Here is a 27,466-nt window from a genome sequence, read left to right on the forward strand (position 1 = left end):
CACGCGTGCGACAGAGACGGCCGACTACCGTGCGTTCTGCGCGACTCCAGCCGGTTATAGCCCAGAGGGCTGGACCAGGAGAGGGGGAAGGAGCCAGTCACCTCACTGAAATGCACTCTAGGGAAAACATAGCTGTGAGAGTAACGTTAGGGTTAATAACTGACTCACACACAGTCACATTCATTTCCATGTTTAATTGAATATTTTATCAAAATGAAACAACAGTGGTAGAAAATTATATTAAAAAGAAAAAAAAAGTTCACAAAAATGTTTGGAGTACTGATAAGACTACAGTAGAGCTACATACGTCATAAGAAAGACCCTCATCCACATGTCAGAATAGGAACATAACATAGAAAACATACAAGATTCCCTTTTAGTGTTACTGAAACTGTCCTTTCACTCCCAAATAAATCTATGTAAGTGAACTGAGGGGTAGCTCAGTCCCTTACACAGCACACAGACAGCACAGTAAGGCACTCCTAATGAATCCCAGATGTTGTTCTGGAGGTACTTGAAGTAGAGATGCTGCATGTGGTCTTTTTTTTATTTTAACAAAAATGATCTCAAAACTAATCTTTCTATTTATTTATGACAACTTAGTAATCAGTGGATAATGCTACTAATGACAAATAGTGCAAAACTTGTTTTGTTTCGTCGATTTCATACACTGTTGATACTATAGGGATATCGTGATAACTATATATAACCCTGGTATCAGAAAATGAAATATCATGATTATGGTTTTACAGAAATAAAACATTCCCCCACCATGTCCATGCACTCGTACTTTCAGTTTAAATCCACGTTCCAATCTTAATTTCTGCCTTTAAGTTTTAAAAAAACATGAACTCATGCATTAGATTTTCAATCATTTCCAACTAATCAATTTAGTAAAAAATTGAACTTAAAGGTGCTCTTTCATCAATATTCCAAAAGAGAAAAGTAACACAGTAATAAAAAGTAAAGATGAACTTGATCGATAGTATTATTGAAATAAGTCAAGTTCATTTTGTTCATTTTCTGTTGGTATTTCAATGATGTCATAGATTTCTCTAGCCACAGTAACTATGAAGTAAAACTCAGATATCATGACAAGATTTTCTAAGCAAAAATACATTCTTTTAGAAAGCTTCAAAGCTGTATTTCACCAAAATTCACAGCTTTGAAGACAGTTCAGCACAGCATGCATTTCTGTAACAAAAACATGGAGAAATGACCAGAAAATGGAAAAATATATGTCTCTTTTAAGAAAAGTATTCAAAATAAAATCACAAGTTCTCTGAAAATCAGCTATATCAAGTTTAAGAGTACGCCTCAAAGGAGTGACACACAGTGTGTTTTACAGGATGACGTTTTAAGAACAATAGGACATTTAAAGACACTTTATCACAGGAAGACTTTCCTTGGATTCAATATTTGGCAATATTTTCACCTTAACAATTAAACTCTCAGTGTGGCGACCAGTCCAGTGAACGACTAAATATATGAGATATAAAAAAAGAGAATATTTACATAAATATTGCAATCGTTTACTAGCATGCATATATGCCACTGAAATCACAAGTTATAAAACAGCAGACTCAATGCATGTAGCTGTGCTGCTGCAACATTCAGGTCAAACACTGAGTAAAGCTGGAAGACAAAGTCATGACTTAAACAGACTAAATCGTCAAACACCGTTAGATGTGGGCTAACCCTCAGAACATCTGAAATACAAGTTTTGGTCTGTTTCCATTCAGTCACTCCAGTGTATTCAATAAAATCCCACAATGGGAACAACAACCAGCATCAAGCATGACTCCCATGTGACTGGTGTCATGGATGGGTGGATGGATGAGCAGACAAATTTGAAAGGTCAGATATCTCAGCAGCTGCTGTCCTTTGGGTCCTTGCGCTCCTCAGGCACCTGGAGCACCATCTGGTGGCTGGCGTCTTGGAGGCTGCTGGTGTGTGCTGGGTTTAAAGCTGAAAGCTGTTGCTTCTCACAGGGAATGTGCCTGACCTCTGATAGCTCGCTCCTTGGAGTTGCCCTAAAACCAGCCAGGACACATCACAGATTACTGCTGGTTAATGCTTGTCTGATGTTGCAGTGCATGTAATGTAAGGAACTGTACATATACAATCAATTTTTTAACATTTCAAAAATGGCATCTCACACCTCTCCTACTTACCTCCCATCTGCCACTCTGTGCAAGCTCTCTGAGCGACTGCTGACTTTACTGGAGCTCCCCGTTTTGCTGCGTCTCTCCCCCCCATCCCTCTCTCTTTCCCTATCTCTCTCCCCTCTCCTCGAGCTTCGACTGGAGGTGCCTCGGTCCAGGTGTTCCCTGGCTGAGATCTCAGACAGTGAACCTTGCATGTGGGGCTCATGGTTGCCTAAGGCAGAGGTGCCTTGATTGCTGGTGGTGGAGACACTGGTGGGCGTGACTCCGGTACTCGTGCCCATGGACTTGGAGATGACCTTGAGTTTGTGGGAGCTTGGTTTGTAGTGCTTCTTCTTGTGCTGAACCCGGTTGTTGTGCTTTAGGAAGAACTCGCAGGACTCCTGGAGCACCCGACGGCTCTCGCTGATGGGGCTGTGGGTCACATGACATGGCATTAAACACATGATCTAGAATACTGTATTCTCACTCCATCAGTGACTGTGTGAAAGATCTTCCACGTGTTTTGCTGTGGTCAGAGTTGTGTCTTACTCTTTATTGCGGGTCCTGTTGAAAAAGTAGGCCCACTCAGAGCAGGTCTTCTTACTGCTGACCCAGAATACTGCAGATATGCCAACCACCAATGTCATCAAGTATTTCACCAGAAACAGGGAGAGGTCAGGGCGTTCATGATCTGTGGTCTAAAACAGTAACAAACTCAATGGTAATGAGATCCTTGTGATTTAGAGCAACTGGTTAAATAAAAAAATTCAATTTCTTACTTAAGACAAAGTCAAGCATTTCCAGTACAGGCATCAGGTACTGACTGTCAAAACAAGACTAAGCTATTTCCCACTGCAGCGCTTATAAGCTCACGTATTGTATCTTCCACATACCATACAGATATCCACTGATGTATAATTCTTGCACTACTAAAGCACTTCTAATGAATTTGGACCACACCACCAAATGACCGAACATGGGCACTACATGCTGTATGAAACAACAACAGGACAAAGACCTGGCCACTGAAATATCTGAAGGTGTGCGGCAGACTGCTTGGGAAATACAGTCGTCCTCCACCAGTTCCTGAGCTTGGAGAGACTCCTGTTGGAAAACCTTGAATTTTGGTCGCTCCTAAACAGAAGTCCGAACAAACTGGTGCTCAACTGGCTTGATGGAGGAAAAAATGGTTAATAATGTCCATATGTTTTGGACTTGCACCTTTATGTTTTGGGGATTTGTGGGAATTATTTCTAAAGTCTTTTGCTTTAATGTTTGCAGAAGTTTGACATTACTTTATGTTGGATACACCCCCATTACAAGATGCTGTGTTAGTGTTAATGTTGTCAAACATATCCTGAGACATGACATATTGTATACGGCTCCAAAGAGAATTGTGAGAATAACAGAGGGAGAAACAGTGTGCTTATTTGGCCCTTGAGACAAACTGATGATGCCAATTTTTTCTCCCCACCATCTTTTTTAAAATTTATAACCCTGCATTAAATTGTGATTCATCTAAAGACCTCTTGTTCTTTGTTTTTATTTATTTTAATGTGGAAAAATTATATTTAATAAATTAAAGAAAACTCATGTATTCTGCACTACATTTTTGAGGTACCGCAGCTTCTAAGACGTCTGTTACTTCCACACTGATCTGTCATAACAGTCTTGATTTTGGAATCCCTGTACTCTGCAGGACATTATAGATATTTAATAATTGGGATTTTTAAACAGATGAGCCTTTTGGATCCTTCTGAGCCCTGATCAGTTTTATGAAATTTTCACTGTGCTTTGGTTTTGCCCTTTTTCAGCAGTCTAAAAAAGCTTGTCCTAAACTTTCACCCCATCTTTACTGAATGAATAAGTCACAACAACCTGGTTTAAGCAGGGGATGCTATACTCCTGGCAGCGGTCGTTTATCCAGGTGTTCTCCCAGCTGCTGCGGTGGCTCTGTTCGTAGGTGTAGCAGGCTAGCAGGGTGACCAGCGGGACCAGGTAGAGGCAGCTGAACACGCCGATGCGAATCATGAATTTCTTAAGCTTCTCCTGGTTGCGCTCGTCGTGCTGGATGACCTGTCGGACGTGATTCAGAGAAACGATACCTGCCAGGATGAGGAAGAGGCCGACTATGACGCCCACGCACAGTGGCGCCAGTACAAAGTAGCGCAGCGCATCCAGGTCGTAGAGCCCCACAAAACAGACTCCGCTGATGTTGTCTCCTTCAACTTTGTTCAGAGCCAGCAGCATGACAGTGAGTGCCCCAGGGATCCCCCAGGCAGCAGAGTGGAACCACACCTTAGACAAAATAAAAATATTGACTGAGCTGTAACTGCACATATTTCCTTGTTGTGTTTGCTTCCTATTTGCTACTAGGAAACAAACCTAAATACTTAAGAACCTTACCGCTTTCTTCTCAATGGCCTCACAGCTCCACTTGGGGCCGGCTGCCAGGAACCAGGTGATGGTGAGTATAACCCACCAGACGATACCGGCGATGGAGAAGAAGTAGAGAAGCATAAAAAGCAGAGTGCAGCCTTTGCTCTGAGAGCCCAACACCACTGTGTCAACCCCAGCAGGATGGGCCGCTTTGATGCAGGCTGCATTGTTTCCCAGCAGGAAGCCGATGAAGTATATGAGCGAGACAAAGCTATAGCACACAGCATAGAAGATTATGGGCCGCTCTGGGTAACGGAAGCGTTTGACGTCAATAAGGAATGTGAGGAAGGTGAAGAGTGTAGCACCCAGGCAGATGATGGAGCACACACCGATGAAGCTCTTTGCAAATTCTATGTCGTGGGGTTTGAAGTACATGTTGGAGCAAGGTGGAGCACAGTCCTGGGCGCCTAGGAATGATGAGCCATGACCTGGCTTGGTCTTTAGCTGCAATGGGCACCAGAAGCCCAGCTCTCTCTTAGCGGATGAGGAGATTGCTGGGGTGGTTAAAGGGGCTGGAGAACCAGGCACACTGCAAGGGTCCAATCTAGAGCATAAATAACAATATAACAGGATAAGTGCCTCAACATGAATTGTGGGTAATGAAACCGGGGAAGGATATTTTCTTACTTTTCACACATTTCAGGAGGCCAGGGGACATCAAAGGTGTGGATGTTCTTCTCACAGTCGGACCGAACAGCATTGCACTGCTCCCTGCAGGGGTGGATCACCTTATTCTCCTCGGTGCATGCTGGGATAAAGACTTGGCACAGGAAGTGGTGGACATCTGGAGAGCACTTCAGGTTTATCAGGGGCATAAATGGCTGAAATTGAAGAGATTAAACATACTATATTAAAAATCGGTTTTCCATTATAACAACTATTATTGCACTCTGTTCTTCCATTACGTTTAGATGCAAGTTACATCACCTGAGAACTTTGAATATACTGATAGATTTGAAGGCTTGACAGCCCTACTCATGACCTGAACACTCACATGTGCGTGCATGAGTTATATAGCATTCCCTAAAGAAACCTTTGAAGTAGCTTAAATCTAAGTTTTCCAGCTATAACTTTTCTTTGAAGAGCTTCCAAAGCATTTTCATGATGTTACAGCTATGTACAGTCTGCCTACACTGGTGAATCCAGTATTTCCACAGACTGTGCTGTGCTGGGGGAGTAGGTGTAGGTAGCAGTCTGCACAGTTTGAAGTTTTTAAACATTTTTCTCTGAAAAATAGACAGACAGTAACCTGTAAGATTGTGAAATTACTTTTGTAAATGCAACTGGAAAAGAGGCATAAATATAATGATTTTACTTGTGTTATAAGTGCAGTCTGCATGACTGGACATTGTAATATAATAAGCACTGAGATTACAAATGATCAGGGTAGCAAAAGCTGGTGAAAATATTTATGCTACATAAGCAACAGTACACTATAGTAACACACAAAACTGTCCATTCATCGGCCGGAAACCATGATCAACCAGAGCATTGGAAGGGGGGGTATAGGTGGCAGGAAATGAGAGTGCGGACATTTGGAAACAACCAGGGACAGGCCAAGAAGGCTGGAATGCACAGAGCTGTTCATGGGAAGGTTGCTGAGGATATGTGTGGAGGACAGCCTTATTATTTTTGGATCGACACCAGCTACATCACTTGGAGTAATATGCATGTTCAATACATAACCAGTTAATAGTGACAGGCATGCATTAGCACAGACTAAGTGTGTTGTGCTGTGTTGTATTGTGTGTATTTCAGAGTACTCCACACTCTCGACCTCATCACTGGATAGCTTGCTGTAAATCTAAACTGCCGATATGCGCAAAGGAAATCCACACGACCACACTTGAGCATATTGCACTAGTTGATGTTTTCTCTTCTCTGCTTTTTCTGGCTCCAGGCCCACATCTCTGGGCCCTGGGCTTGCCCCCTCAGACATTAAGCGTCCTTGTTTCTCTCCTCTGGAGGTCCTGGACTTGAGGCTCCTCGTGGCTGAACAATCTGACCTTTATTTTCTTTAGAGCACTTACTGTAAAAACTGCCCTCATTTCAAAAACCTTCCAACAGGATCAGCTGCAAAATTTGAGCTGATTTGCTCTTTAGGGCAAAATCCTTCGCAGAGAATTTCTGCACAATGTACTTTAAGTATTAAGTGAAGTTTTTTTTTGTTTTGTTTTTTTAAAGATGACTCTTACTTTTCAAAGTTTTACTCAAACTTTCAAGGCCCCCGAGTGTCCGTTATAGTGTGTCAGTTTGTCTTTCCATTCTCTCTATATTCTAACACTTCAAAGTTTTTGCTCTTTCCAAAGCTGGCAAACACTAGTGGAAGGGCAGGAAAAGGTTAGCCCTCCTCCGGAAAATCCTACTGATAGGCTGGACTGTGCCCAGAATAAAGCAGAAACCTGCCTGATTCCAACGTCAGAGCTTTGTGATAAATCATTGCACATGTTCAAAGCGGGCTATGTTTAGTATTTAACGTTGAATGAAGGCCAGAGAGTGTAAGCCTGTCACCTGGGAGACAGGACTGCGGAGGTAGGACCGTGTGTGTGTGTGTGTGTGTGTGTGTGTGTGTGTGTGTTGGGGGGGTATTAAGAGACAGAGGATACTCCTTGTGGTATGCACAGCAGGCTTTGTGTGCGACTGGGTGTGTCCCTCCCCTTCCTCCAGAAATCAAAGAGCCCTCACAACAAAGTCACTGAAGTTGCCCGTGGCCAAGGTTGCCATGAAATAAGAAGCTGATACCTTTGCCAGATGCCACACAAAAGACTCCTACAGATCATGCTCAACACTCCACACCAAATGCACGTAACCCAAACCCCCAGGAATGCCAGGAGACAGGATGCAACAGCTAGAGAAACATTTCTGCTGAGGATATGTGCAAGACAACAAATGGTCTTAAAGCACATTAGCCAAAGTGCCACAGGGTTGACGGAGCAAAGCTGAAACACCAGTTACACAAACTTAGACTTTAGTCACAGCAAAGGGTGGTGATTAAAGAGAACACTACTAGTCTGAAGAGAAGTCAAATTTAAGATTAGAATTCTCTAAATCTGAGCAGATATTAAGCATATTTTTCCACTATGAAAAAGAAGACTGATTTCTGTATTCTATGCATGGAAGAAAATTTTAATCTGCAGGGTGTAAATCTCTAATTACACCAGTTCAGTGTCATTTGAGAGTTACTGTTGCTAAGAGATGGTCTACTGACTTCTGTTGTGTAATACTGACTGGAGCACATAACAGCCCATTACAGTCTATAAACCTTTATACAAGAGCACAGCTTATAGGTGCTTCTACGTATACAGCTAGACTTCTTAGCTTGTGTTAGATTTTTCCTAATTTGTTGATGCCAACAAATGATCAGACAGTTATATCACAACAACAGGTCCTTGAGCTCAGCCCAAATGTTACACTGTGATCTGAATCATGACCTGAATTTACACAATAAAGGGACAGGAGATTTTCCCGCAGTTTCGAATGATGAAGACAGAATTTTGGAGAAATGAAAAAAAAAAACAAACAACAACCATCAAACATATATATGATTGTGCTTTCTGTTATAATTGTACGTTTATTCTGTTGAAAACAAACACAATTAAGTCGTTTTTCTTCCTGAATCAAGATTACCCATATGGAAAAGATATATATAAATCTTATAAAGTATCTGTCTTGTGTGAAACTTGTATGAAAAGCATATAAGAGTGAAAACAGATATAAGATCCCTTGAAAAATTATATAGTGAAACTTGTATGTTTTGGATACTTACTAAAACAATGTACAAAAGTAATGAGAAAGTGGCCACTTTCATGAGTAATCACATATAAGTTTTTACTATTTCTTTTCCATATGGGTATACACTGAATTACCACTGGATATTTTGAGCCAATCTGGATATTGACTTTTGAAAGCTCAAAAACCCTGATAACATGTTTGCATATGGTATTTTAAACATGCCGATAATAATGTTCCAAAACCGATAAAGGCGTTACTTACATAAGGATAAATTAACTTAGCTTGGATTCGGATTACATGCCTCATTTCAACCATTCATCAGTCATCCAGGTGTTAGTCAGAACATCACCCACTAATTGGATGGAAAAGTGGTCACGCAATAACAGTCAATACCAAGACCAAATGCACCCCATAGCCACCTATACTTACATGCAATCGCATGAGTGCGTGCAAATGAAGAAAAAAACCCTAAACTGATTTGACTTATCAGAAGATCAACAAGAAACCCACAAATTGCAAAAGTAATGAGCTGAAAAATGTTGATTACCCTAAAAAAGAAAGCTGCCTCTCAGCTTAGCGTGCAGAATTAGCTGTTGGCTCCACTGATCGGCTGAGAGCCATGGATTTTCTGATAAATACCGTTCCACGTTTACTGTGTGTTGATGGCTATTTCACATCCTTCCATTTCTATTGCATTTTTGCCTCTTTAGCAAAGCCCAGTGGAAATCTTATGGCTGCCAGGGAGAATGGAGTTTTTTGGATTTCTACTTGTTATTAATTAAGTACTTTCTGTTTGGTGTCGCTGCTGCAGGCTTTCGATTATTGTTAGGGTGAGTCTGAGCTGATTTCCTGTAAAGTAAACTGTGAATCTTAGCTCTGGTGATATTGAGTGTTTAATCCCTATTTAGCTTCATTGTTGTCCTATTATGTTGCTGTTCTATTATAGATACTTATTATAGTGATAAGCTCCATTTTGTATAGCTTAAATTCTGGTTCACGCCTTGTGTATTTGTAGTTGTAATAATGTTCTTCCCTGTGTTTTTCTTTGTCTCATTTCCGTATTTGTGGTTTGTGTTTTCTTCTCTTGTAGAACTTTAAGTCTGCTTTGGTTATTTCCTCTTTAGCTTTGACAGTTTATTTTCTTCACATCCTGTGTGTTGCTTCCTGACGGTCTCCTCCAGGTTGTGCTCAGCTGTGTGTAATTACTTACACCTGTGTCTCGTCTCCCTCCTGTCTGATATTCCTTAATCAGCCTCCAGAATAAAAATCGTCCTGGCCTTCTCTTTGTTGTTTTCTCTGCTTAGTTCTGTGCACAATTCTGTGAAATGACTGTGGATGCACCTGTTTTGCTCCCCATCTGGCCTCTTGTTTTTGTGATTTTTGGACTTTGGTTTTGGACTTAGTCAGTGATTAAAGCTTGTGACACATTTTTGTTATAACTAAGAATGTTCTTCTTTCTTAACTTCTTTTACTTGTAAGAGGAACCCTAAGCAGAGCCTTCTTCTACCGCAAAGGTTTCTTAAAAGCCTCCCTTTAGAATTTAAGTGGACAGATTCACAGTTTAATCACTCGCTATTTCTTTTAACAATCAGATGTGATTTGTGGACAAACTGTGGCTGGTAAATACTGTGTGTCAGTTGAAGTCCATTACAAAATGGTAATTATATTTCAATCAATATGTGCTTCAGTATGGGCTGAGAGACACCGTCAATTAGTAACCGGAGCCACAAACAGCGCTGATGGCACTAATAATGACAATTATATGGACATGATATTCATCATCGCTGAATGTGGCCTGAAGTATAATTTCCAATTATAAGGAGAGGAAGCGTTTTTTCAACGTTCCATGGAAACCAAGACTGATGAGAACCTTTGAGGTGGGCCAGAGGCTGCCTGGATAAGTCAATAAACTCTGCATTAGCCCAATATACACTTTGAACAAATTCAGCCTAATTTTACATAAATTCTACTAGAATTTAAAGTAAGTTCTGTGGGGTTGAATCATTTTTGACAATTGTTCACATGCTTAGCTTGCTTGGCCCGCCTAATCTATAAAACACTGGACCTTTAAATAAAAATGAATCACTGTATGCTTGCACGATGCATAGGCATACAGATTTCTACAGATAAATGTTGTGTAATGTTACGAGGGCTCACCTGCATGCGGTTGTATGCGATATCCTGATCATAGTGGCCCATCATGTTGGGGAAGAAGGTCATGTTGTAGGACGTCTCCAAGCACCGATGCACTCTGATAGGCTCACATGTAAACAGGCTGTGGGCATGACAGCTTCCCACCCACATCAGTGCCAGGCACACCCACAGTGGTCCTGGCATCAGCATTGTGATGAGTGAGTAGGAGTGGGCGTGTGCACAGTTCTTTTTTTGTGTGTGTATAAACTAATTCGAGTTTCTTTTTAACTGCGTGCGAGGACGTCTTGGCCTGGTTCAGACTGTCATCCGTGTATCATTCCTCCCAGGGACATCTCAGTGGAGCTGGTGGGCGCTGCAGCAGGTAGAATTTCTTCATGGTGAGTCAGCAAGTGCCTATAGGCCACAGATAGGAATTCCACATCCCTGAAAAGAAGGTACTTATTGTGACACAGGTTTATATTTTCAGACACACAGAGAAGTGGACGCACAAACCGAATTTTCAGCAAGATATCCCTTCAGAAATCCCAGCTTAGGAGGTTTTTCTTTTTCAATAGTACCTCATTTACTGCACAATTTCAGTTTTAGGAAAACAACCTGGCATGCATTGTTCCGTCACTTAAAAAATAAACACATTTTCATGATTTCAGTGCATCCTTACAAGTCCGTTGAGGTCTTAAAATCTTTGAGAAGTTTAGTTTGGGAAGCACTGCTTAGAGACTCCTCAGTCAGATGGAATCAAGCTACCAAAATCCAGTCAATCCCCACGCAGGCTTCGAGTGCATGCTTTTTACACAGGGTGGGGAATGCGCAAGATCCATGCTGATTCAGAAGAATGAGTCTCGGCTTGTTGATGCACATTAAACTTCACATTAAAGTGTCAGAGTTCCACATACACACTTGGTTTACGAGCCACTGAGAAACCTGAACGGCAGACAGCCTGCTGTACTTTCCCACTGATGTTTTGCCTTTCATAAAAACAGAGTATGTGTAGGTTTAGGCTTGTTCCTGGTGACCTAACAAGGGGCCCACAGATTATGCATTTATTTGATATAACTTCTGGTTATATTCTGAATTTTAACAATTTGAGCAAAGCTAGCTTTGGATCAGTTTGCACAGAATTCTTGTCCATTGAGACTAAAGAGACACATCGTTTATATAGGTACTCGTCTCTCTGATGATTATCTTATCACTGATGATAAGCGCTTAATATTACCGCATCCCTTTTTCCACGTACAACAAAATTCAGCAGTCCTCAAAGTACAGCATGTAGTCAAGGAGGTTCATAGTGCTAAAGTAGCTAAAAAGTAATTTACGCTTAATAAGCCCTTTGGTTAGCATATTAGCGATATACCAGGAATAGTTAGCAGGGTAAATATTTGACACGTTCCACCAACACTTCGACATACCATGCAGACATGGCTACAAACAGACATAATAAGTTGATATTACTGTCCAATTACTTGCATATGTCAAAGCTAATTACGTTTTAAATCAATACGCGAGTCCACGGCGGCCAGGAAAGCCGTTTGTTTCCCCGTAAATGACACACCAGCTGTGGGGAGACAGTGCAGTCAACATCCCTGCCTCGGTCGCTGCCATGGGACAAGGGGCCGAAACAACTTCGCCACAACCAAGCAGAAAGAACCCATGAGGGGGTAAAAATGCGAAACACGAAAACTTACCCCCAAATACCCAAGAGTTAGCTGACTTTATGAATAGTTGCAGGATCTGCCCGGTGAGGAATTTGGTAGCGTGTTTCCTGAGATAAGCTCCCGCACCTTCCCACCAACTATTCCCGTCCTGCTCTGAACTAAAGATGCTTTCAGGTGCAATTGGAAATATGAAGTGTTTTTTTGTTTGTTTGTTTTTTAAGTTAAAATCTAAGTTTCACGGTAGTTTGTGGGTGGGAGACTTCATGTGTATAATAGCCTTTTATATTAAAAAAAATTAAAGGGCAAGTTCATCTTTAAAAGAGTGGCGTACTGTACATACTAACTTTACAGGTCACTAAACTAGCAGTTGAATGCCCCAACGAGAGTAACAATGTCAGTATAGACAGGAAGCACTTAAACGCCGCGTACGTGCAGACGGCAGATAAAGGATGAAACAATGCAAAATACAGCTGAGAGGGTTTATTAACAAACACCAACTTTTCTATTTTTTTACAACAATCATAACTTATAGAATATAATTCTATAATTTCTGTATTTTCCACAATTACCACTAGATGGAAGTGGGTGATTTTACCATTTAAAAATGTGTCATGATGTTTTGCAAGTGACAAAATGCAGTCGTATACAGATAAAACTGCACTGACGTTTCCTGTAATACTGATATCAAAAATATAAGGGTAACAATGATCTCACAGATGCGTGCAACTACACAGTGTTATATTTCTTCTTTTGCTACTTTCAGTGGAGCAGCGTAGTATCGCCAAATTTGCCGGGCACCCCGTGGAAATCCTATGAGGACCCCTGGTGTCCCAGTAGTGTCTACAATACTGCATGTAGCACACACAGAGGCATCCCCAACAATTTGCCATGCCTCAATTATCCACCTGGAGGCGCTCTCTCCCGACTGTGTCCATATTCATGTGACCTGCCGTGGAGAGGCGGGGTTATAATGTAACAATTTAGGTCCTACAGTGTAACCAATAAAGTGTTGCTGATAACCCTGCGCATCTGGTCGCCGCTGCACCCTCCCTTCGTGTCGCAGCTGATTTTAAAAAAAGGAGCCCAACCTCGGACATCAAATGATCAAATGATCTGTAACGGAGGCGCCGCCAGAGGGGGACGGGACTGACTCATAACACATTCATATGAGGTGCGTAAGCTTGTGGCACATTGAGAGAGGAGGAGGAGGGGTGAATATTGTAAATTCCTCCAAAGCCGTGAGGTGCTCTGGGTAGGATTTGGTACAGATCGTGTGCTTGTGCTCTGCGAAGGATGCAACAGGATATTCTGCTCGCACAGGAGAGGTTGCTCTCTTCACCGTCCCCGTAGTTTGTGGACCGAGGCGCTGGCCTGTTGCTAGGAGACCTTTTGACAGCTGGGAGCTTTTTTTCTTATTATTTTTCTTCAAAGTGACACTTAATGCACTAAGGGTATCTGCTTATCTGGCAACCCAAACCTTCCCTCCTCCTCCTCCTCAATTCAGCTCCCTCGCGCGCTTTTCGTGCGTAAATCCTAATTGTCTTCTGTGCGTAAAAGACAACATTTGCACTGTGGTCGTTTTCGGTCAGGAGATTACAGTGTTTTGCAGGGAACAATGGCCTAGTTGTTGCGATTATCAGATCCTAAATTTATCCGCCTTCCGGACGTGTTTAACCTCTCCCACTGCTCATTTTTTCACTTGGTAAGATAATTTTTAGATATATGTTATGAAAACCTCGTATTCTAACAGCACTGAAGACATTTAGGGAGACAAGGAAGTTATGATTTCCAATTTTATTTGCTTTTGATCACACGTTTTTAGCATGTGTTCAGCTGGACTCAAGGGTAATGTAAGTAACACTTACCTGTGGCTATACATCTGAAGGTCAGTCGTGAATGGATCGATAAGTAAACCTCACTGAGGATGACACCTAAACCAGCAGTACACTCGGCTCTATCAAATAAACTGCAAACATACAGAGGCTTGCTTCTGTAAAACAGGTGTATGAGAAGACCCAGGTCAGCTTATTATTTGTACACTAAGCGAGTGGGGTTTCAATCAGAGTATCCAGAGCAGCTTGGATTTCCGAGTGACCTCTCTGTGCTGCTGGACATTATCTGTGGGATATCAAGATTCAGGTGTGTAGCACATTATGTCAAGGTTGTAGCTACACCAGAAGGACTTGGTGTAATTTGGACTCCCAGCTTGTTCAGAGAAGTGCTGACCTTGTTGATTCACTTCACTGAAGCCTAGCTGCCTGTGGCTGTCGCAGTCCCCGGGCTTTACAAGAAAAGGCCTTCAAAGAACAGCTCTAACAATTGTCAAAGTCAACAGAGGATGGAGAGAAGGGAGAAGTCAGCATTAGGCGTAACGTGTGGTAGCATCCCTTCACACGTCGCACAGGAGGCTGTCACATTGTGGCTTTGTTGAGTAGATGGACTGAGTGAAGCTGACATGCTGTTCTGTCCTATCAGGCTGATGTATGTGCCCAGTGAGGAGACTACAGTCCTCAGGAGCCACATAGCACCTCCCCTCCACCTCCATCTTAACTTCCTTTGTAAGAGGGTATGCCTTCTGAACCGAGCCTCAGGTAGGTCCGCACATCTAAAGCTCATGGCAAAAATAGACAATAACCCTTAAGGAACCGTTACTGTGTATGCACCTCCTGTGGCTTATCAGGAGGTAGAGCGGGCTGTTCATTGATTGGAAGGATGGTGGTTTGGTGTACGCATGTATGGGTGAATGTGGCTACTGGTGTAAAAGTGCTTTGAGTGATCAGCTAGACTAGAAAACTGCTATGTTAATGAGAATCCAAACACAGAATCAACTGACAGTTTCAAACAATGCTGACATTATTCACTTCTTTATTTTAAGCTGAGAAAGATCTATTTAGGATCGATTTGTTGTTCAATAACCGTGCTTGGAGAGCGCAGGCTCTACTAGCTTTCTCTATCTTTCTCTCTCTCCTGGACTGTCCATTCAGTGTCTTTTTTTATCTAACTTAATATATGGATGTAGACAAGGTTATACGAGCGACAATCCACCTATCTACCTAAGAGCCCAATCCGTTGTACCAAACCTACTTACTAAACCTTCAAAAACAGGTCACAGTTGTATTTTCTTTTAGTTTAATCAAATAGAAGGAAACATCTTTTTATTGTGTTATCAGGGAGTCTTTTTTTAGCAGCAGGATGCTGCACGTGGGATTTACTTGGAAAAAGAACTCCAGCATCTACACTGATTGCTTCATTACCTAGCCTTCCGACTCTGTGGTTTATTTATATGTTTAATAGTTTTTGGACACTAAATGAAGCTCGGAGGCAGGGAGAAATAATCAAGTGCTGATTTTGGCCTTTTCAAGAAATAAGAATATGTTGCAATAAACTATTTTCAAACTGAAATCTACTTTTAGCCTTTTAAAGCCAACATATATGGCATCGTAACATTTCTGACTGTTGCAGTCCTTGCGGTGGTACTTTAAGAGTAAACATTGGTGTACTTTAAATTTTAAAGCTGTTTTACACATCATACTTGGGTAATTAGAGAAAAAATAACCTCTGATAACATTATTTCTTTATTTTTTTGTGAGCTGGTAAATTGCAACTTTTGTAACACAAACAAAATATGACACACTGTGAAATGTAGGACACAGATTCTTTTGCAATATGACCCATTCTGAGGGCAGTTTAGCCACATTATTGTTCTTGTGTTGCTTTAGTTTTCACCATTCGGCTAACAGTTTTGTCCTAATATGTTCATTTCATCCTTATACTCTCTTCTTGGAATGTAAAAACCTTTTACTTTAAATTATGGCAATCCCCCCCCCCCCCCCCCCCCAAAAAAAAAAAAAACAAACCTACCAAACAAACAACCTGAGTCATCTTTTATCCTACCTCAATCCCAGAGCGCATTAACGCATCCGCCCACACACACGCCCATTATTTCCTCTGTCTTACACCCCATCACCATGAAGGTGACAGAGTAAGCCTCTTGGCAGGCAGCATAATTTAAAGTGATGGCCAGGACTGGAAGTGGACATAGATGGATTTGGGTGGACAGACTGGCTTATGAATGGGCATAAGCGGAGAGGGACTGAGGATGAGTTGGAAAATGGGGTATATTTGCTGTTACATGGATCCTCAGCTTTCTGCCAGTCGGGAAAACTCATTTTGACATGTTCTGTGGTCAGCGCGTTTATCCTGTCAGCTAAACTGTGAGATAGACGCTGATGGGTAGGAAGCGCTGTTTTTGTAAGGGTGGGGGAATGGCAAAAATGTAAATCATGGCAAGCCATTGATTGAGTCACTTGTCTAAATTTCTGATGCAATTTTAACAATGGAAATTAAAGATAACTGAATAATGGGGTGTATGCACTTATGAATGTGTTTGTATCTTGTGGGTGGGACTGATTGAAGGGTTTTAGGCTATTTGATTATATTATTCAAATTATTGCTAGTCCTGTGGATGTTTATGTTTAATATTTTGCAGCCTGGTTAATCTTTTGGGTGTACCTGTTCAGGGACTGTAGATGGAAATGAACTAGTAGCGCGATCTGATAAACACCACCCTTTTTTCTTACGAGATCAGTGTTTTTGTGCATAGTCTTTGATAAATCATCTCATAAACTCATATTTTATTCACAATAGAATATAGAAAACACATCAAATGTTTACATTGGGACATTTTACTATTTCATGAAAATGTTAGCCCGTTTTGGGACGGGCATCCCGAAAGGCTGGAAAACTAAGTGTTACAGAAAAACAAACCAACTGGAGGAACATTTAGCAGCTTAGTGGGTCATCTGGCAACAGGTCAGTGACATGAGGTGCACCATTCTGCAAAAACCTGTGTCTACATATTGTGGAACAAATTCAGAATAATGTGCCTTGATGAAAAATTGCAAAGACTTCAAATATCTGATCATATGTTTTATTGTGAATGAAACATGAGTATGAGATTTGCACATTTTTGTTCACATTTTACACAGCATCCCAACTGTTTTGGAAATTCACTTATATTTGTGCATATTCTATTCACAGAAAGGGATGCTTTGCCACTGTTTTATCATAAATAAAAATATGGGACAAGCTTATGTGCCAATAATGATACTAACCAGAAAAGTTAAAGCATGACCAAAGTCTTTACATTTAATTCTGAGAAGGCTAATGAATGTTGTAGATAACAAATAATGTAATTATAAAGCAGATATAATAACCTCATGGAGGCAACAAATGCCTCACTAGAGAAAAAACCAAGGATAAATAATTACAATTTATCGCCTGGGAATCATTAATGTTCAAAAAGCCACACTAAATTCTAGGTACAGGGACATTAAATTCATATTAATATGGACTGGACTGGCATGTAGATAGCACTTTTCTGGTCTGACTGCTCGAACCATTCTACTCTATAAGCCACATTTAGCTTTTTCACACACTAATTCATGCAGCACTTAAAGACACACCTACAGCCATTTTTACAATCACTAATTAACCTAGCATGCATGTCTTTGGAGTGTGTAAGTAAGCTGGAGTACCCAAGGAAACATGAGCAGGCAAACAAGCTAAGCAGGCCCCAGATAATCAGGAGATTTAAACCAACTGCACCACCATGCTGCCAAATTATTCAAAAATGTCTTCATCCTCTGGGTTTTGTGGCCACTTCTAGAGAGTTTTATGGCAGAAAACCAACAGTTCCATATAGTTCAGTAAAAAACAAGAAAAATCAGCCTCACGGTGGTGGAAGAGAAAAAATAGGGTATCGTCAATAAGAGTAATCCTGTGTGGACTAATAATAGTTTTAGCGCGTCTGACATTTATAGTAGTTGTCAATACGTGTTTGAACACCAATAGTAAAGTAATCAATGGATACTGATATAGTTGCAGTGGTGTGGTAAAAGGTAGAGGAAACTGGGTTAAGAGATACTTTATGTATGGATAATAATGATACAGCAAGCAACGTTAGCTTGCTGTAGTTCCTTAGCTTAATTCTTGGAGTGTGTGTGAGAGCATTTCATTTCAGTTGTTTGGTGTGATTTTCACCACTGGACATGGGGTAAAAAGTTATGATTTTTCATGTATTTGCTGTGCACATTACATATATTTTAAAAAAAAATAGAGATTTTTGTTAAGGTAGGAGTTTTACATGGATATATGTTACTATTGTGCTGTCAAGGTGGTTAAAATGAATGGAATTGTTTAGATTTATTGTAAATGTTTGCTCACAGAAAAGTCTTAATTTGTTTTAATCCATCTGTGGTAAAGGATAAATTATTATTGCTTATTATCATTAGCGCAAAATCTTTGTCTTACCTAGTAAATCCACTAAAATCCAACATCTGTTTTGTATGTCTGTGTGTTGTACACCAGTAGGGAGATGCTGACAGGACAGAGGCTCTGCCAGTCAAAGTCGCACCAGGATTCGGTCCTCTCTGCCCTCAACCAGCAGAGGAAGGATGGCCTGCTGTGTGATGTCACTCTGGTTGCCGGTGAGCAGAAGTTCCACGCCCACAAAGCCGTCCTAGCAGCGTGCAGCGATTACTTCAGGGTGAGTCTAGTTCATGTTAGAGATCTCAAAAACAATTCATCCTGCCAATAAATGAAGTTCTTGAGCAGAGTAGTAGTAGAAGTGTTTGGTTGGAAAATTGGTCATGTTTGCAAGCCCACATGGTGTATTATATGTCACACCAACTGCTACACGTCTTTCACTAACCCACCTGGAACGAGCCCGAGTGTTTGATACCTTTTAAGCCACATACGTTGCTTTAGCTAGGCTTGTGCTGTCAGACAGCCAGGCAGGAGATTTCCTCAGATGGGCCGCACAGGGAAAAGTGCACACATGAGATTTAATTCAGGGACACCAAGCAGATTAGAAGGTAGAAATTAATCCCTGTTGAAAATGAGAGGCAGATTAAATATGTCCAAGTTGCCCGGGGATTATTCCTCCCGTGTGTGTGTGTGTTTGTAGGGTTTTTTTTTTTTTACTTCTGTCTGAAGAGAGTCGAGGGTGGGCGAGTCACACTCCTCTCCTCCTTTTGTTCATCCCCTTCACATTTGTTCTCCTTTTGTTCTTCGGCTCCTTTTTTAAATGCCGCTCTTTCAAGTCCCAGCTGAGCCGAGCAACACTGTTGTTCCAGCGCTCGGATTATTAGATCAGCCTGCTACAGTAAGCAAGAAAAACTCACTCCGCTCCTCTGTTCCTCTGGAGCAGCCTAACAACATTATGTTCATTTTGTCATCTGACTCCACCGCTGGGTTTCATTTACTTCATTTACTGAGGAGATGAAGGGGCCTTGTGTGGGGAATAGCAACTGTGTTTTCCCCCTCGTTCCACGTCTCAGTCTTCTCACACTCAGGCAAACACCTGCACACTTTGCAGTGATTAGAACACATTATGTAGTCCAGCGGGCATGAGGGATTGTAATGAAATACCTGACCAAGCATGAGTTGTGTACCTGGAACTTGTCCTGAATGTGTCACCTGCCTCTTCCAGTCCCATCACATTACTAAGACGTCTGGACAGCTTGGCGAGATACAGCCACAATCAGTCACACCAGCCTCACAAGCACACCGCTGACAGCGAGAAAGTACCCACACACAAAATGTTGTCTGTTCGCCCATCAGTTAGAAAGGAGCCTTTACCAAAAAACAGTCACTATTTTCAATAGAAATGTCACAAACTACACTAAGTAAAAGTCATATATTGCTTTGTGACAACACTATTTAAAAGACTGATCGGTATTTCCTGTAGATCATTTATAGACGATCTCTCCTCTGTCTAATCCAATATAGCTTGATTTGATAATGGCATCTGTTGTAAGTTGATCCCTGTGAGGAAGTTGGTGCGTGGGGATTCAATGTATACTGTGCTATTTGTAGCAAGCTGTAAATAAGTGGAAATAGATTCACTGCTGCATACAAAATTGAAAGTTTGTGAATTCCCCTTTCAGGTATTTATAGTAGCAACAGCTTATTTAGTTTTTTCTTCTGAATACTTTAGAAAAGGAGTTTGCAGGTACTACTGTGGCACTGATGTCGCATTAGGCAGTTGCATTGCATATTATATATCTCCGGACTGCATGCACAGAGGTACAACACACTACATGGACTGCCTGTGGAAAGAGTTGAGCTCTGTTTAACTGAGCTGTATTGATTTCATTTATGAGAATTTGACACTGTTGGGTCTGTGATTCCACAGGCCCCACGGGTTTAGAGACTTATTCCCGTTAACGAAGCAAGACGAACAGCAATCGATCGATTTTACTTGCTAGCAATGGAGGCTGGTCCACCAGGCTCTTGGAGCTGAACGCTCCTCACCTGTTTCCTAGCCAACTTCAAATAAACAGCCTTCCTTGCAGCCTTTTTATTGAATACAGTTACAGTTTACACTGGCACCACCCATTGCGGTGTGTCGGGCCCTTGTATGTGTGTGTATGCATGTGTGTGTGTGTGTGTGTGTGTGTGTGTGTGTAGGTGCCCGTGAGTGTGTGTGCTTGTGTTTGGGGGTGCATTTGTGTGACCTCCTGCTCACCAAAGGGTCATAAAGGCAGGAAGTTTACTAAACAAGAAAACAGAACCTTCACATAGGATGTGTCCCTATAATAAAACACTACAGCCTCCCCCACCATTCAACAGGCTGGGGCGGGGGTCAGAAACAAAGGAATGTCTTGGATCATACAGTTTGAACCAAGACTTACAAATTTAAGTACAATAATGGCAACATTTAATAATTTGACTCCAACAGACACAAGCCTGAAATGTTCTTTTCTTTAAAGCTGTAGGTACAGTGGGGCAAAAAAGTATTTAGTCAGCCACCGATTGTGCAAGTTCCCCCACTTAAAATGATGACAGAGGTCAGTAATTTGCACCAGAGGTACACTTCAACTGTGAGAGACAGAATGTGAAAAAAAAATCCATGAATCCACATGGTAGGATTTGTAAAGAATTTATTCGTAAATCAGGGTGGAAAATAAGTATTTGGTCACCTCAAACAAGGAAAATCTCTGGCTCTCACAGACCTGTAACGTCTTCTGTAAGAAGCTTTTCTGTCCCCCACTCGTTACCTGTATGAATGGCACCTGTTTGAACTCATCATCTGTATAAAAGACACCTGTCCACAGCCTCAAACAGTCAGACTCCAAACTCCGCCATGGCCAAGACCAAAGAGCTTTCGAAGGACACCAGGAAAAGTATTGTAGACCTGCACCAGACTGGGAAGAGTGAATCTACAATAGGCAAGCAGCTTGGTGTGAAAAAAATCAACTGTGGGAGCAATCATCAGAAAATGGAAGACATACAAGACCAATGATAATCTCCCTCGATCTGGGGCTCCACGCAAGATCTCATCCCGTGGGGTCAAAATGATCATGAGAACGGTGAGCAAAGATCCCAGAACCACACGGGGGGACCTGGTGAATGACCTGCAGAGAGCTGGGACCAAAGTAACAAAGGTCACCATCAGTAACACACTACAACGGCAGGGAATCAAATCCCGCAGTGCCAGACGTGTTCCGCTGCTGAAGCCAGTGCATGTCCAGGCCCGTCTGAAGTTTGCCAGAGAGCACATGGATGATACAGCAGAGGATTGGGAGAATGTCATGTGGTCAGATGAAACCAAACTAGAACTTTTTGGTATAAACTCAACTCGTCGTGTTTGGAGGAAGAAGAATACTGAGTTGCATCCCAAGAACACCATACCTACTGTGAAGCATGGGGGTGGAAACATCATGCTATGGGGCTGTTTTTCTGCCAAGGGGACAGGACGACTGATCTGTGTTAAGGACAGAATGAATGGGGCCATGTATCGTGAGATTTTGAGCCAAAACCTCCTTCCATCAGTGAGAACTTTGAAGATGAAACGAGGCTGGGTCTTCCAACATGACAATGATCCAAAACACACCGCCCGGGCAACAAAGGAGTGGCTCCGTAAGAAGCATTTGAAAGTCCTGGAGTGGCCTAGCCAGTCTCCAGACCTCAACCCCATAGAAAATCTGTGGCGGGAGTTGAAAGTCCGTGTTGCTCGGCGACAGCCCCAAAACATCACTGCTCTCGAGAAGATCTGCATGGAGGAATGGGCCAAAATACCAGCTACTGTGTGTGCAAACCTTGTAAAGACCTATAGTAAACATTTGACCTCTGTTATTGCCAACAAAGGTTATGTTACAAAGTATTGAGTTGTATTTTTGTTATTGACCAAATACTTATTTTCCACCCTGATTTACAAATAAATTCTTTACAAATCCTACCATGTGAATTCATGGATTTTTTTTTTCACATTCTGTCTCTCACAGTTGAAGTGTACCTCTGGTGCAAATTACTGACCTCTGTCATCATTTTAGGTGGGGGAACTTGCACAATCGGTGGCTGACTAAATACTTTTTTGCCCCACTGTAGCTTTTTTTCTACTCTATCTGAGCACTCAAAGTACTTTATATAACTTGCCTCATTCACACATTCATACAACGTTTCTATCTAACATTCATACATATTCAATCTCTGATAGATCACTGGAGAGCAAATTGGGTTTAGTATCTTGCCCAAAGATATTTGGCGTGCAGACTGGAACAGCCAGTAATCGAATTACCAACCTTCTGAGTAGTAGATGACCTGCTCTACCTCCTGAGCTCTATAGAGAGAAGTTTGGTCGAGTCACTGACTGCAAGATGCCCAGATCCTGTGGCTACATCATTACCCCTCCATCACCATGCTTGACAGTTGGTGTGATGTGTTTGTGCTGATAAGCTGTGTTTTATTTTTACCAAAGTGGTGCTATACATTATGGCCAAAAAGCTCCACTTTAGGCTTGTCTGTCCAAAAAACACTGTTCCAGAAGTCTTGTGATTTCTTGAGATACAACTCAAGATACAAACCTAAGCTATGCTGCCATGTTTTTTTTATATGTAAAGAATTTCTCCTGGCAACACTTTAAGCCATTCTTGTTGAGTCTTTATCAAATTATATTTTCAAGAACTTTAATATTAATATGCTCAGTGAGGCCTGTATAGTCTAACATGTAGCTCTTGGGAGTTTTGCAGTGTTTTGAGCATTGTTTAGTCTGAGCTTAAAATAAATGTTCTGGGACATACACTCCTGGGAAGAGTTTAGGATTGTGTTAAGATCCTCCAAACCAGGAAACAGTCAAAACTTTTGCATTTGTAGAGGTGCTCACAGTTGCTGATTATCAGTTAATGGCTGCTAACAAAGAAAAACAGAGCTGCAAAGAGGTTCGTAAATACTTTTCACACGACTGTAAAATTGTTCCATTGGTCTAATATTTTTATTGGAAATGTTCTCATCTAAAAATAATATAGAGTTATACTATTATATTATATATTTTCATAAATCTTCAGGATTGAGATACAGGCAGATATGCTTTCATCTTTCTGACTTGGTGTTCTACAGTGGGGCAAAAAAGTATTTAGTCAGCCACCGATTGTGCAAGTTCCCCCACCTAAAATGATGACAGAGGTCAGTAATTTGCACCAGAGGTACACTTCAACTGTGAGAGACAGAATGTGAAAAAAAAATCCATGAATCCACATGGTAGGATTTGTAAAGAATTTATTCGTAAATCAGGGTGGAAAATAAGTATTTGGTCAATAACAAAAATACAACTCAATACTTTGTAACATAACCTTTGTTGGCAATAACAGAGGTCAAACGTTTACTATAGGTCTTTACCAGGTTTGCACACACAGTAGCTGGTATTTTGGCCCATTCCTCCATGCAGATCTTCTCGAGAGCAGTGATGTTTTGGGGCTGTCGCCGAGCAACACGGACTTTCAACTCCCGCCACAGATTTTCTATGGGGTTGAGGTCTGGAGACTGGCTAGGCCACTCCAGGACTTTCAAATGCTTCTTACGGAGCCACTCCTTTGTTGCCCGGGCGGTGTGTTTTGGATCATTGTCATGTTGGAAGACCCAGCCTCGTTTCATCTTCAAAGTTCTCACTGATGGAAGGAGGTTTTGGCTCAAAATCTCACGATACATGGCCCCATTCATTCTGTCCTTAACACGGATCAGTCGTCCTGTCCCCTTGGCAGAAAAACAGCCCCATAGCATGATGTTTCCACCCCCATGCTTCACAGTAGGTATGGTGTTCTTGGGATGCAACTCAGTATTCTTCTTCCTCCAAACACGACGAGTTGAGTTTATACCAAAAAGTTCTAGTTTGGTTTCATCTGACCACATGACATTCTCCCAATCCTCTGCTGTATCATCCATGTGCTCTCTGGCAAACTTCAGACGGGCCTGGACATGCACTGGCTTCAGCAGCGGAACACGTCTGGCACTGCGGGATTTGATTCCCTGCCGTTGTAGTGTGTTACTGATGGTGACCTTTGTTACTTTGGTCCCAGCTCTCTGCAGGTCATTCACCAGGTCCCCCCGTGTGGTTCTGGGATCGTTGCTCACCGTTCTCATGATCATTTTGACCCCTAAGGGATGAGATCTTGCATGGAGCCCCAGATCGAGGGAGATTATCATTGGTCTTGTATGTCTTCCATTTTCTGATGATTGCTCCCACAGTTGATTTTTTTCACACCAAGCTGCTTGCCTATTGTAGATTCACTCTTCCCAGTCTGGTGCAGGTCTACAATACTTTTCCTGGTGTCCTTCGAAAGCTCTTTGGTCTTGGCCATGGCGGAGTTTGGAGTCTGACTGTTTGAGGCTGTGGACAGGTGTCTTTTATACAGATGATGAGTTCAAACAGGTGCCATTCATACAGGTAACGAGTGGGGGACAGAAAAGCTTCTTACAGACGACGTTACAGGTCTGTGAGAGCCAGAGATTTTCCTTGTTTGAGGTGACCAAATACTTATTTTCCACCCTAATTTACGAATAAATTCTTTACAAATCCTACCATGTGGATTCATGGATTTTTTTTCACATTCTGTCTCTCACAGTTGAAGTGTACCTCTGGTGCAAATTACTGACCTCTGTCATCATTTTAAGTGGGGGAACTTGCACAATCGGTGGCTGACTAAATACTTTTTTTGCCCCACTGTATATAAGAACCAGTACAGTTACCATTTGCCTTATAACAGAGTATACTGAAGTCAGATGTGAGGCAGTCTGTCCCATAGCCTAAGCCTGGCCTAGACTGGGCAACAAGACAATGGTCCCAAGCACAGTAACAAGTCTATAACAGAACAGCTGAAAAAGAAAAGAATCAAGGTGCTGCAGACCTCAGCCTGACTGGAATACTGTGCTATGCATATATAAATACCCACTAACCTCAGTGTACTGATGTATTAATATTGTAAAGAAGTATGGGGCAAAACTGTATCACTTATCAAGTTTTTCTAAAGGTGCTTCTACAAACTACAGAGTGATGCAGATTCAAATAAAGAATTTTGAATCTTGAACATTAAAAATGTAAAGATGCAGTTGAATCATTACTACAAGGTCTTTCTTTATGAAGTAGAAAGGAGAACAGAGTGGCTGTCAAGAATAAACAAACTGTTGCTCTTAATCATTTGTTTATTTATAGCAATCAAGGTTCAGATAGGAACACTATAGTCAAAAAAAGACTTTTATTTTAATCTCCTGGAATTTATGTTATTATCCTTTATTTATCCAGGTGAAAAAGTCTCATTGAGGTTAAAATGTCATTTTCAAGAGAGACGTGGGCAATAGGGCAGCAAAAGTTACAATTTGATGGCATGGGCAACTTCCCAGCCCTTCCATGTGCACTGGCACAGAATTGGGCAGGATTCAAGGACACAGACAGATTAAGTCAAATGCAGCATTAAACTGTGTTCATGACTCATATAGAGTGGGTTGTCTGCCTATCAGAAAGTCAGTGATTTGGTCCCTGGCTCCTCTGTCTGCATGTTGAAGTATCAAACAAGATACTGATCCTCAAGCACTTTGTAAGTATCGATACCAGTCCATCCAAAACAGGAGCTGTGGGTTGCAGAGTGGCTTGCAGATGAAAAAATGTGCTCCAAATGAGATTTGCCAATTATATATAGGGATGGGTATCATTTAGGTTTTATCCGATACCAGTACCAAATCGATACTTTTGAAACGGTGCCGGTGTTTAAACGGTGCTCGAACCGGTGCTTAAAGAATGGAGAACTCAAACTTTGTCCAACAATCTCTTATGTTTAGCTGTTTTTTTGTAAAAAGATAACAATGTTAGCCTTTTCTGCAGCTATAGGGCATATATGGTATCACTCTTGGCTGGAAGCAGTGCTTAATCAATGGAAAAAACACCAATTTTGTCTAAAAACCTCTCATGTTTAGCTGTTTCCCAGCGCTTTGGGGTCCTTAGGGACTAGTAAAGCGCTATACAAATACAGGAATTTTACGATTTTGACCGCTTCGCCTTGGGCATTTTTAATCTGTAGCTCTGCTCTAAAAGAATGTACGTACCTGGGCCCGCCTACTACGCTTGCAAAGGTAAAATGATTGGCTAGAATCCAAAGTGTATGACATCTCAGGAAAAATAAAAGCACCGAAATAAACTACCGTTTATGTCAGAACTGGTGTCATAATGGCACCGGATACCGGTACCCATCCCTAATTATATATCAGCTGATATCCTGGGTTTGTGGTGAGCTTTCCTTTATGTTGTGCTCTGTGAGCACTACTTTGAAACATATTAAGCATCTAAATCCAATCACAAAATCACCACGCAGTTTACCATAGAAATGCTGACCATGTTTATTTCTTTCTACTGAGGCAGTTAAGGACAGGAAGGTTAAATTAACAAATGAATGGTTTTCACAAGTTTTTGTGCACAGTCTTAAGTAAAAGTCTAAGTACTCTGAATCCTTGTAAACCTTCCTCATTTCTTGGCACCAAGAACGAGAGCAGTTGGCAGATTCAGTCCAAATGCACTGATACACGCATTGGTCTTTAAAAAGCTTAACAGCTGAGCCTCTGGCAATTTAACAGCTTGCAGCAGTTATGGAACAAACATTCCAATTAAACTTTACCAAGCAGTACCAAAGTGTAGACATGTCTCGTTTAATACTATTTTCTCTGATCTAAAGGTCCCAGCAACATAGGAACATAGGAAAATGCCAGAAAAATCCAAAGAAGAACAAACAAATGCAGTCTGAAAGGTTTATAAGAAAATTCCACTGGACACTCACAAAGCAAAAACACAGATTAAATTGGAGAATGTCTTCATAAATGGGATATTGTTGTTGTATATGAAACTACTCCACTTTTTTTTAAATTACTGTGCACGCTCATCATAAAGGTAGCCAGGTAGAGGGCAGAACTAATTTCTTTTCAAAGTATTGGAAGACCAGCATACATTTTTAATGTAAAATTCAGTTAAAACAAAAAGAAGACATTTTTGTTTCTCTATTGTAAGATAAGAATCAGTGT

At 41.4% G+C, this 27,466-nt stretch overlaps 2 protein-coding genes across 4 annotated transcripts in view; one reads left to right on the forward strand and one right to left on the reverse strand.

Annotated features, from left to right (window-relative positions):
• Nucleotides 1-1,560: 1,560 nt before the first annotated feature.
• On the reverse strand, nt 1,561-12,267 carry fzd6 (frizzled class receptor 6). Of its 2 annotated transcripts, none has more exons than XM_085366172.1 (8): nt 12,155-12,267; nt 10,476-10,895; nt 5,214-5,407; nt 4,554-5,130; nt 4,026-4,445; nt 2,697-2,845; nt 2,175-2,579; nt 1,561-2,033 (listed from the first exon to the last, which is right to left on the reverse strand). In XM_085366172.1, exons 2-8 carry the CDS (start codon nt 10,659-10,661, stop codon nt 1,868-1,870), a joined length of 2,097 nt encoding a protein of 698 aa, XP_085222298.1. In that variant the 5' UTR covers nt 10,662-10,895; nt 12,155-12,267; the 3' UTR covers nt 1,561-1,867. The 2 variants fall into 2 exon arrangements, with proteins under 2 accessions (XP_085222298.1, XP_085222297.1); XM_085366171.1 differs by having other exon boundaries at nt 4,023-4,445.
• A 2,423-nt stretch (nt 12,268-14,690) lies between these two features.
• klhl32 (kelch-like family member 32) overlaps nt 14,691-27,466 on the forward strand; it is a 37,073-nt gene continuing 24,297 nt past the window's right edge. The window contains exons 1-2 of one of the 2 annotated variants that reach the window (XM_085365081.1): nt 14,691-14,715; nt 18,494-18,671. In XM_085365081.1, the coding sequence (XP_085221207.1) occupies nt 14,693-14,715; nt 18,494-18,671 (201 nt within the window). In that variant the 5' untranslated portion in view covers nt 14,691-14,692. Of the gene's footprint in view, nt 14,716-18,486; nt 18,672-27,466 lie in introns of both variants that reach the window. The other variant, XM_085365082.1, reaches the window with a different exon arrangement.

This window comes from Diplotaxodon limnothrissa, linkage group LG11 (genome assembly GCF_057381915.1).
Source record: "Diplotaxodon limnothrissa isolate DT_005_m linkage group LG11, D_limnothrissa_male_GT1.1, whole genome shotgun sequence".
NCBI lineage: Eukaryota > Metazoa > Chordata > Actinopteri > Cichliformes > Cichlidae > Diplotaxodon > Diplotaxodon limnothrissa.